At 51.2% G+C, this 12,413-nt stretch overlaps 1 protein-coding gene across 3 annotated transcripts in view; it reads left to right on the top strand.

Annotated features, from left to right (window-relative positions):
• The window catches only part of ITPRID1 (ITPR interacting domain containing 1), a 607,194-nt gene that overhangs the window by 561,914 nt on the left and 32,867 nt on the right, over window positions 1-12,413 (top strand). For all 3 annotated transcript variants that reach the window (XM_085607528.1, XM_085607527.1, XM_085607529.1), the window contains one exon: window positions 728-2,089. In XM_085607528.1, the coding sequence (XP_085463654.1) occupies window positions 728-2,089 (1,362 nt within the window). The remainder of the gene's footprint in view (window positions 1-727; window positions 2,090-12,413) is intronic.

The raw sequence follows: 12,413 nt of genomic DNA, 5'->3' as shown, positions 1-12,413 counted from the left end.
CTGAAATTGATCTGTGCACATATGTTGCACACACACATGCCCTAAGGGCATGTGTGTGCGCAACATGAAACTTTGAAAAATGCACAAAAATGCATTTTTCAAAGTTTTTGCAAATTACCATGAGGTCGAACTTCATGGTAATTTGCTCCCCTTATTAGCGAAATCGCAATTTTTTTTTACTTTAATGCGTTGCATTTAAGGAATCTCAATGTGGGATTCCTTAAATGCAATCGCAATTTAAGTAATCGCAATTTAGAGATTCCTTCAAATGCAAAAATACCGGTCGCAAAGGGGCAGATTCTGAGAATCTGCCCGTTTGCGACCGGTTTTTCCTTTGATGCATGCGCCTGTATATTTGTTATCCCTGTGCCCCATGAGTATTTTGACATCTGGGGCCATATCACACAAAATGAACACTGGAAGTGCTACTTTATGACAGATACCCACCACAGATTTGGGCTGCCTGATGTGTCGAATTGTTGATGAAGCCTCAATATGTTAGCACCTTAGTCAGTGCAAATGGTTGCTTGTCAGGAATTTTAAAGGCAAATGCTGCATTTGACTACCAATGTAGCAGCATTTGTTGACAGCTATTAAGGAAGCAACATAACGTATCACATTAACTTACATAACGCAGCATAACAACACAAATAAAACATACCGGCTCAAACATCAAAACATTCAAAACGTTTCAGTGAACTAAAATTCATATCTGTTTTCCTTACAGAATTCACATCTCCCTGAAAGCCTGAACATCAGCTCTGACAGTGCTGACAGCCAATCTACTCTTCTAAGTGGACTGGACAGTGCGTATCAGGACCACAGACATGACTTCAATGGAGTCAAAAATAGCACAGCCATGTCAGATGCGGAACACTTTCCGAAGGCACCGAGCCTCAAAAATCAAGATGGAGCCCATGGAGAAGTGGAGCACATGATGGATTTGAGGGATCAAGATAGGGGTAATTCTCTGCATTACAGCCACGAAATCCAAACAGATGTGTTTAATGATGATATGGCTCTTGCTGTGACCCAGGCGAAGGCTAGAACTGAAATAGAAGAGCAGATTGGTGATACCAAGAAAGAGTTTTCCCCTAGTTGGCCATTTTATAGTAAGGATACAGACCAGCTCTTTTATAGGGTGCACACATTCCAAGAAAAAGACCCACCAGTGGATGAGAAGTATGAAAATGAAATCATGAGAAATATAAAGCAGGATGTTCAAGAAAAGGAGCATAGCGATAGTGGAAAAAGTGGCACTGCTTATAGTGGACTCCCTTTTATTGAGACCTCTGTTGACTCAGTGGTCCACGTATTCCATATGCCCCAGGAAGAAGACTTGACTGAAACAGCATTAACGTTCTCAGATGCACAGCACACAAAATATAATGGTTCAAAAGAGCCTCTTTCTTCACCAAACCCGAGTGGAGATCTCCCACAAACTGCAACAACAAACATTGATTGTCAAGAGATCACTGACATAAATGATTATAGCAACCTCGGGACAGCAACTCAAGCTCAAATTAAAGATCCTAGTCAAATGTCTGAGAAGACTACTCATTTCTATAAATCTGTGACAATTCAGATGTCGTCTGATCTGATGTCAAGCTTACAGAATGTTCCTTCAGATCATTTTATTACTAGAGATTATTCTTATGACTGTCCAGGGGCGGTATCACAAAACAGTGAGGATGAGCGTGTACCCCCTATGAGGCCACAAGCTGTGGAAATGCCACAAACTATAGAGCGGAAGGAAGCGTCGAGTCAAACTGATATTGGTAAAATCGGCACCAGACACTCATGGCTACATCTGAGATGTGGCGCTCTCACGGAGTCAACCTCCTTTGACACTGGAATTCGTGGAAGGACCTTGCCCCCTCAAGCAGATGACCCAAGATTCTGCACTGCAAGGAGGTGTCATGACTGCCACTGCTGGTGCTGCTGCCATTGTCACTGCTCTCTTTGTGGTTGTCCATTGTCTCCAACATCAAAATGCCCTGTACCCTGTTGCTCGAATTATACCAGCATGGAGCTGGAACTCCTAAGAACACTTACAGCTCTACAAGATTCAATAAGGAATATCTCTCCAGTGAGTATGAAACCAAAGAATGTATTCATCATAAATAGGAATTGTATATGTTAACCCTTGTGTTTGCCAGTGAATTTTGTATGCATAATATTTTCTTTATTTGTTGATTCTGTAAAATTAATTTTATTTTCCACACAAATATTCCATTTACGTTTACCATGATTTTAATAGGGCTTTTCTGAAGTCTGATAGCAAAACTGTGTGCAGTCTGCTATCCCTGAAATTCTGATGCGTAGTTAGGGATATTTCTGTATGAAAAGCAGAGCCAGACTGGGAACCCAAAGCAGGCCCGGCAATTTTCTCAGGCAAGCCTCTGGGTAAGCACTGTCTGGCCCCGGGAGGCTGGAAACACTTACTGGGGTCCGTTATTGCAGCACTGCTGCAGAATCGGTCTCCTTTAACAAAACCGGCCCCCACCACTGAAAATCCAGCCCCTGCCCTTCCAGCCTCCCAGGGAAATGCCTGATTCCCGGTACGGCCAGTCCAGCCCTGATAAAAAGAGGTTAATGATAGGATTTCTGATGGAACGGGAGCCGGTACCAAAGCTTAGGGATTTCTGTCTCTCTCATGTATGTGGTTGCTAGTAATGTTTTAGGCGTGAAGGATATTGGTCAATTTTAGCAGAGGAAATCCTATAAGAAAGATCAGAGTTAGCGGAACCAATGATATTTTTGAACGTATGGGACAAGATCTATAATCTGTACCCTTTTTTCCAAAGGGAGCCACATGAGTAATCTGATCACAATTTTATTGGACCCATTTCTCAAATGCCAGATGCAATTCTGACCCAGCTGCATTATTAACTTGTTGAAGGTGGTAAGCTCGAAGCATAGAGTAGTGGTATTTGCGTTACTCAAAATCTGTGCCAGTAATGACCAGTTAAAGCTGGGATGGAATGTTTAAGAAACGTTTCTGAATCACCTGGTCTCAAAACTAGGGGTGGGTGGTTAGCTCCGCTCCGCTGGTAGAGTTCACAGAGTTTTGGGCTCCGCTTGGAGCAAGGAGTTCAGCAAAAATTCTGCTACGGCTGCATAGCGGAGTGAATCAAATACAGATCCATCTTGCATTCTGCCTGCAGAGGAGGCATAGTTCATTCACCGCAGAGCTAAATCTAGGATCAGAAGCAGGGTCCCACCAAACACTAGCTCAGGAGGGGCATAAGCACACCCAGGAATATTCCTAATATGCTAAGCTGCCGAAGGGTAGGATCCACCGCTGTGATATGGGATGTTACTTACAGGGCAGCTGTGCATATCACAGAGCGCTCGTACCACATGGTTTTGCATTTGTCCCTTATAGCTGTTGACTAAGGGTGGGCGTAGTTCGCGAAGTAGCACTTCGCGAAGCTACGCAAAGTGAAGTTCGCACTACGCGAGCTACGCGTAGCACTTCGCGAACTGCGAAGTAACATGTTCGCACTGTGCAAGATGTTGTTTTCAATGATTGCACAGTGCGGACAAGCAACCGGCACTGTGCAATCATTGAAAATGGCATCTTGCACAGTGCGAGCTGTAGTTTTCTGCTGCTCGAGTAGATTTTTACTCGAGCTGCACCTTTCTCAACGCGAACTGGTAGTTTCTCATCGCGAGCGGTCGCGAGCATACGCGACCCCTCGCAATGAGAAACCTGACCTTCTCGCGTTGGGAATCTCGCCGGGAGGTTTATTTTCCATGCTCGCGATCGCGAACAAGGAAAAAGTCTCGCCAGGATGTCATTTTGCTTGCTCGCGGTCGCCAACTTGACGTTGAGGACCGCGAGCAAGCAAAAAATGACCGCAGCACTACGCAACACTACGCTACGCGTGTTCGCACTGTGCTACGTGCAGTTCGCGTAGCGCGAAGTAGCGCGAACTTCGCAAACTACGCGAGCGTAGCGTAGTGCTTCGCCCAGGCCTACTGTTGACATTCTTCTTAAAGGAGTTGATGGGCTGTCAGCACTTCCAAGTGCCTCAGCACGTCCACAAACACTCCGCTGCAATGTTTGTTATTTTAGGTGGGCTTGTTTTGGGACTTTTTGAAAGTGATTGTGCTTGTTCTGTAAAACCCACCTAGCAACACTGGTGATGCTTCTGAAGGTGTCGCTGTGTTGAGCAGCAGCAAGCCGGAGTGGAAGGAGAGGGAATTGAGATTGGTAGTAAGTGCCCCGAAATCAATCTATTCAAACTTAAGATTTCTTTAATTGCAGCCCGCAATTTGACAGCAGTTGTTAAGGTGTCGCTTTTCACTGGGCTTGGATGATTGTTATTGCTTCAATACAAAGGTGTCAGGGAGGTATTCGTCTGTGTGTGTGTCGTGTGTTCACTATGAAAGCTGAATATATCATTTAGAAAAAAGTTGTTCGCTGCATAGGAATATTTTTTGTTGATGGCACTAAAATGGATTTTAGTGAATGGTAGTTGCTCATGTGTGAGGATTGAGCTCACCTTTTGGCATACCCAGGCTACATTGAAACATGCTCCTAGTGCGTGTGATTCTGTGGCACTCACTGCAACCGCCAAAAAATTCAATTATGCTTCCCAAGCAGCCATCCACGAGTGAAAGGAGCGTATTAGCCTAAACTGCAATGTCTTGTGAGTTCAAGTTGTCAATTAGGATTTTTGGCTTTCGTGTTGATTTTGGGCCCAAAGCTAAGTGCCCTTTACATGCAGCTGGACTGTGTCATTTTTAGATTACATTAAAGGGGGTGTTTGCTTGTGTTCTGATGGGCTCCCTGGGGATTTTCACATACTGAACAAAATATAAAAATAAGAATGACATCCGCATCTCACGTCTGGTCCCAGTTGTGACATGTTTTTTTGATAATCAAGTTTATTGATTTTTAAGTCAGAACACAAATATACAATGGCAGCAAACTCAAGTACATTATCTGGGTGGTATACATTCACAGAGGAGATGATAGAGACCTGTAAAACGAACATAAGACTAGAGTCTTGTATGAGGTTATCATGGTACATGTGCACATTTACACCCCTGAAGGCAGTAAATGAAACCATTTACCCCAAATCCTCTCAAATAGTTCAGGGCATCCCCGGGCTTCAAAGAGGGGTTCCTCTTGAGATCCGCACCAATCCACCCCCCGCCTCCACCTCTGCACAGTAGGGGACCTGGCTTGAGACTAGAGTGCCGCAATGTCACGCTTCGCTACCGGCAGTGCAGTCCCAAGGAAGCGCTTATCGGCCCGAGAGCCATCAAGACCATCGAACACACCTAGGATCAGGCGTAATGGGTCGTGGGGAACCGTCCACCCCAGGGTCTGTGTAAGTTCCAGTTCCACCCCCGCCCAGAATGGTTTCAAGACAGGGCATTGCCAGGCCATGTGGTAAAAGTCAGCTGGAGCATGATTGCAGCGTGTACAGGTCGGAGAAGGCCGCAGCCGGGCTCTGTATAGGCGCGCAGAGGTTAGATAAGCCGTATGTAAGTAATAGAGTTGGATTAAGCGCAGCTTGGAAGAGGTCATTAAGGTCTTGGGGACCATGAGAGCGTCTCTCCAGTCTGCATCTTCTAGGGGACCCAACCAACCCTCCCAGTGGGCTCGCAGGGATTCCAGGGACGCGGAGCCATTGTTCACTAAAGAGCGATAAATCCGCGACACCCCCCCACCCCCCCTACCCAGGTTCCCCATCATCACTTGGGCTTCGAGGGGACTAAATTCAGGGAGGGAGGTGGGGAACGGATTGTGCACCCTGGAGGCATGCCTAAGTTGTAGATATTTGTAAAATTGAGAGGAGTGGAGGGAGTAGCGCTGCTGTAAATCTGCGAAGGATCTGATGTGGTCCCCAGCCTAGACGTCCCTGAGAAGCGAGATCCCAATGTGGTCCCACCGCCGGAAGTCCTGAAGAGTCGAGGCATCCCGCAGCCAAGTACAGTGCCACAGGGGTGTATGTTGGGTAAGTTTCCCATCCCACTTCATGTGGTGCAGGGCCGTACGCCAAGCCAGCAGGACCGTCTAGGTGATGGTGGGAGGACTTGCGGAATAGGGGCCCCATACAAGTAGGCTTGGAGCCGTGAAAAACCCATCGACCGGAGCTCTACCTGGTATGCCAGATCGAACCAGCCGCCGGTGAACCAATCGTGAACCACGATAAGTCTCGTGGCCAGATAATAAAGGTGAAGATTGGTCACACCCATGCCCCCGTCGTACGGAGGTATGTGGCAGTGAGCCAGGGACATACGTGATCTCCCACCTCTCCAAAGAAACCGGGAGAGGAAACCATCAATCTCGTGGAACCAACTCCCCGGGAGATAAAAGGTTATATTTTGTAGAATATATAGAAAACTGGGTAGAACCATCATTTTAAAAAGGGCACTCCTGCCAAGAGGATTAAGAGGGAGGGATTGCCAGTGCCTCAGATCCGCCTTGGTCTTGGTAACCAGGGGCGTAATGTTGAGGGCCCATTCACGTCCTGGAGGCAAGGTAACCCAGATCCCCAGGTATTTGAAGGACAACCTATGCAGAGGAATGGTTGTTTGCCAGTCGAAGCAGGGACTGGAGTAAAGGACCCGGATGAGGCACTGAATGGGAAGGTCAAAGCCCATCACCTCCAACACATCCTCCAAGTAGCTCCAGTCAACAGTGTTGAATGCCTTTTCAAAATCAATGAAAAACAGGGCCAAGTATGGAGTGAGTCAATGGCGGTGTGTGAGGGCGAGGTGGAGACGGCATATGCAGTGCCAGGCACCCCGGGCGGGCATGAAGCCACATTGGTCTGGATGGACCAGGTTGTGTAAGAGGGGACGGAGACGTTGGGCTAAACCCATGGCAAAGATTTTCACTTCAGTGTAAATAAGGAGATGGGGCTGTAATCCGCACAGGCGAGGGAAGGCGGTTGTGTCTTTGGAAGACCCGCAATAGTGGCCACATCGGTTTCTGGGGGAAAGGACCCCACATCCACCACATGTTGGAACAAGTCCACCAGGTGCAGAACCAACAAGTCTCGGTAGATCGCATAGTATTCTTGAGGGTAGCCATCCGGCCCTGGCGTCCTGCCGGAATGTAAAAGTGAAATGGCCACGTGTACTTCCTCCGGGGTGAGAGGGAGGTCCAGAGTCTCTGAAACCGCCTGAGGAAGACGAGGTAGCTGTGTCTGTGTCTCTGATAACAATGCAGCCAGGGGGGCCTGAGGAGGCCGGACCACGTACAGAGTTGCGTAGTAGCCCGCAAAGGCTTGGGCAATAGACTGAGAGGTGAAATGATGAGCGCCGGCCGCATCGCAGATCTCAGGGATTATGCGATTGGCTTTGGGATACGAGACTAGGTTGTGGAGAAGTTTACCATTTTTGTCACCCCAGCCATATACGCGTGCCACTGAGGAGCGCCATAGCATTTTAGTGGATTCCACAGAGATCTGACAGATCTCCTCACGGAGCAGCGCAAGTTGGCGGGTGAAGCCAGCACCTTCAGCAGATGCCTAGGCTGATTCCAACTGGGCAGCGCGTGCCTCGAGTTGCACAAGGCGGGCGGTCTGAGCCGTGCGTTTCGCGTGGACTAAGCCTCTAGCCACTCCTCTCATAGTGGCCTTGCCAGCCTCCCACAATGTACAGTGTGAGGGGACCGATCCTTTATTGACCAAAAAAAAATTGTTTCAGTTCCTGTCCGAGGGTTTCGACAAAGTCCGCATCCTGCAGGAACCATGCTGCCACCGGGGGTATTCCGAGACAGAGTGAGACAGGGGAGTGCTCTGAGATACCATGGGGCAGGATTGTAACCCCTGATACCAGCTGACAGTCAGAGGCCGGCAACAGGAGTAGGTCAATACGGGAGTGAGTACGGTGGGCCGCCAAAGTATGAGTATATTGTTCCCGGAGGGGATTCCACACCCTCCAGGCATTGCAAAGACCCAAGGCAGAGGACCAATCAGAAAGGCACTTAGCAGAAACGAGGCGGCATGCCGAGGGAGTGCCTGTCATGTCACGCGAAGGTTGTATAACCACGTTAAAGTCTCCCCAATGACTGTCAGATCCTGAGGGAAGGTCGAGACTAATAGCATGAGACACCGGAGGGCAGAGGGCATTGTGGCAGGAGGAATGTATACACAAAAGAGATTAAGAAGGTGACCCTTGATCCTGCCGGTCAGGGCCACGTAGCGGCCCTGTGCATCAGTCTCGACCTGCATCAACATAAAGGGGAGCCCCCTGCGAATCAACATGGCCACTTCCCAGGAGCCCCTTGAAAAACCAGAGCACCAGACCCTATCGAACCAATAACGGACGAGGAAGGAACAGCAAGTTCCCAGAAGGTGTGTTTCTTGTAGAAAAAGGATGTTGGGCTCCTGGTACTGGGCACTGCGGAGAGCTGCGGATCGCTTTATACGGTCTAATAGGCCATTGACGTTCCACGACAAAATGTGGAGGGGTCTATTAAGGGTGGACACCATCAGAGTGGGTAGTGTATGTGTGGATCTGTGTGGATAGACCCGGATTCCAGGAGAGGCAACATCCCATGGCCCGGGCGTGGGGATCGAGCTTGTGTGTTTGGATAGGTCTCATGCCGTCATTAAGCGTGTGTGTGCACTGAAAGCTGCCATAAAGGACAAAAATCATTGGCCCAAAGGCAGACGAAAACAATGAACAATAGGAAGATAATGGTCTTCCCACCCCCCCTGACCCCAACACCCCCCTCCCTACACTTCTGAAATTGAAGCATCTGCGCCCTTAAAAGAAAAACAACAAAAACAAAACAACAAATAAGTCTGAGTGCTGAGCTAAAACGGTTAGCGGAACATGGGCATGGCAGAAATGGACCCCTTCATGTAGACGGATATATTAACGTTAACCGTTATACGGGCTGTTAATCAGCAGAGTGACAAACTCCAATCCGGTAGACCCCGGAAATCAGAGCCAATCGTCCTTCCCAGATCCACGAAGTGCGGGACTCCTCAACAAGTCGGAGTCAGACAAGGTAGGGCGCAATGTCTCAGATGGGTCAGAGACCCGACTCAGATCAATCAAGGAACCAGACAGGCCGGGGGTCCCAGGCGGCCAAGGCATCTCAGAGGCAATGAGCAATTAGGATGCTGCCTCTTGTGAGCGGGAGGCCCCGCTGCGCCCGTCACCCTTTTTACGTGACCTAGTACGACGTCGCTGTGGCTTGGGAAGGGTCGGATCAGGTTGCGTAGGCTCCCTTCGGCTAGGGGAAAGCAGGATGGCTCCGGAGAGGGCGCTCCTCTGTGAGCCAAGTCCAGGCCGCCTTGGGAGTGTCGAAAAAGAGTGTCTTGTCCTGGAATACAACTCTGAGTCGAGCCAGAAAGAGGAGACCATATCGAAGACCCAGGTTACGAAGCTTTTGTTTGACATCGTTGTACGTTCGTCGTTGGGCCTGCACTTCCTTGGAAGAATCCGGAAAGAGCATGATCTTATTGTTTTGATAAATCACTGGGTCCTGTGTCCTCGCCGCTCTAAGAATAGTGTCTCGGTCACGGAAGTTGAGGACCCTCATGATAATGGGCTGGGGGGGGAGCACCAGGCGGAAGCCGCAGAGCCAGGGAGCGATGGGCGCGCTCGACTGCAAACCATGGAGAGAGGGACTCCTTGGGCATCCAGGATCTTACCCAGGTCTCCACAAATGTGTCTGTTCGACCCTGTTCAGCCCCTTCGGGAAATCCTATGAGGCGCAAGTTGCTCCTCCTTGACCTATTTTCGGCATCTTCGGCCCGACGGTGGAGTTCTGAGGTCTGGGTCTAGAGGCGGGCCACCTGGGTCTTGAGTTGGCCTATATCGTGTTCGGCCGTGGAGATGTGCAATTCCGCCTCCGAGATCCGGGCTGAGGCATTGCTCAAGTCCTGGCGAATGAGGGCCATGTCCACCCTCACCTCACCGATTTTGTTCTCCACCGAGGCCTGCGAAGCGCCATTTGCTAGGAGGATAGTGGAAAGATCTACTCTCCCGTGGGTAGGGGTATTGGACGCCCCCCACCAGGGTCTCGCTCAGTGGTGGTGTATTGGTCCATTTTTGTTTGGGTCTGTGGGGCAGTTGCCTTCAAAGCACGATCTCTGCCCATCGCTCCCTAAGGTGGGGTGCATGGCCACCGAGTGGGTGAGGGAGGCAGTTGATAGTCCCAGGTGGGGGGGAGCCGGCACCCAGACCGTCGATACTCGGGTCCGGGCATCCAGGCCGATCCCCCCAGGTCCTCATGAGCCTCTGGGGTCAAGTAATGTAAGTCTGCGAATCTTTCTCCCACCTCCGTCTGGTACGGTGGTCGAAAAAGGGGTGATACCACCTCCCTGTCTCAAGACAGGCCGCAGTGAGCTCGTGGCAAGGGCCCCCGGGGAACCGGCCCGTTATCCCTCTATGCAGCTGGGTAGCGCTCAGTCCACCGCAGGGGTCTGGTGCCAATCCCCGGAAGTGACCAAGGGCGGACCGCGGCCTTCAAGTACCATATCGTAAGCTGCACCAAGTGGGTGGGTATTGTCAGAGGAGGCCCCACGCCGTCCGACAATGACGGCCAAGATTTGGTTCCGCAGCACCGGCGAATCCCTCAACGCCTGAAGGAGGACAATGGGGAGGAAAGGAGGGGGCCAGTCCTTTGGGGGGGCACGCCATCAATGGGGCCAACACAGGGCAAGAGGCCCATCAGGATGCAGCTCAGCAGTAACGGAGGACACCCCCAGATGCGGCGCGTGGCAGAGGTCCCGACACCCCCCACCGCTACCTGACAATGGTAGCCGAGCTCGGTGGCTCCCCCTCACTCAAGCAAGTGACAGCGCGAGGAGCCCGAGCGGGCCCCTCCAAGGACAGTAGACGGGTGCAGGCAGAATGAGGGGAGAGGGGATAAGTCACTGAGGAAGGGGGGGCAGAAGCGCCTACACCGCCCCCCGCACCGCCACCCGGCCTGGTAGCCGACTCCTGGCCCCCAACCCACTCACCGCAGGTCCATCAGTTGAAACCACAGGGGAACTCCTGTCTTCTGCGGAGATCAGAAATCCCAGCCATAGAGTTGATGCCGCAACAGACTAGGCCGGATCAGAAGGCCGCGCAACAATAGAAGTCTGTCCCTGACACTCCCGGGGTGGGGGAGCCCTCTGACAATGGATCCCAGGGAGGCAGTAGCAAAGTAGCACCAGGGGTCCGATGTGCCGGGGGCCGCAGTGAATCCCAGCTGGCAGAGAGATGCGGCGGGTCAGCGTCCAACTCGTGCTATGCAGATCACCACCAGAGCGGGCAGTCCATGCGCAGGGAGCTCCCCACAACACAGTCTCAGCCCCCCCACTGCCGCCACTCACCAAATCTCTGGCCCACCGATCACCACTTCCTCAGCCACACAGTTTGAATGCGTGCCGCATCTCAGTCACCGCCGTCCTGGATCTCCGGCTGCCCGGAACAGCAGCCGGCACCGCGGCGGAGCCGTAGGGGAGTTGGGATACTGCCTCAGATGGCTCCCGCCATCTCTGTTTTCGGCCCCAGCCCCGGATCAAGTAGGGCAGTCGGGCGCCAGCATGCAGAAAGCAGCGGCTATGGCCGCACGTGTAAAAGTTCAGCCAGTGGGGGAGGGCCGGGTGGCACGGCGGGCGTCTCGCCGGAGGGCCCCACAGCCCACTGCCAATCGCTGCAGCCTCGGGGGTCACCACCACCAGGACCAGGAGCCCGGGGCAGCTGCCGCGGCTCGGTCTGCTGGGTGTAGAGGTCCCGGTGTAGTGGAAGGAAGCGGCCATGTTAGGTGAGGGCACCCAGCAGAGGGAGAAAGCGGATCGCCGGCCTCTCCACGGCCAGGAGTGCAACCAGGGATATAACCAAGTAGCGGCAGCAGGAGCCAGATCAGGATGAATCGTAAAACGGGCAGATTGCGAACAGATGGCAGAGGGGTCAGGGAGCACACTCAATGTGCGTCCGCCATCTTGGCTCGAGAAACCACGCCTCCCAGTTGTGACATGTTTATCACAAAGGTCCCTTCACCCCGGTTTATGTGATTATGATTTATGAATTTGTATTCTCTGATAACAGTTTCACAAACTGTGTGAGTGACCTCACCGTTTGGTAGCGGTAACCATCTTTGTCCCCTGCACCCAACCTTACATTCTTTGCGTAGCTCTGGGACACTACTTACACAGAGGATTACTGGTTCACCTTCCTAGGTGTGCGCTGCAGCTCCTCGCCTCCAAATAAATCAAATAGCATTTGGAGCTGGTAACTCCGCCCGCTCATAAAAATTTGGTGGGGTTATTCAGCAACTCTGAAGAATTTTGCAGAGTGAAACTCCGCAAGCTCTGTCCAGGCCAACCTAAAATGTCTCTTTAAGAAAGTGAATTATTAACTGGGGTGGAAGGTAATGCACCACAATTAATAATGTCACCCACTTGCTAGGTCCACCCCAAAATTTCAATAATTTAAAC

Source organism: Triturus cristatus, chromosome 5_2 (assembly GCF_964204655.1).
Source record: "Triturus cristatus chromosome 5_2, aTriCri1.1, whole genome shotgun sequence".
NCBI lineage: Eukaryota > Metazoa > Chordata > Amphibia > Caudata > Salamandridae > Triturus > Triturus cristatus.
Note: the sequence above shows the minus strand (reverse complement) of the source record. Positions and strands in the feature narration are given on the sequence as shown.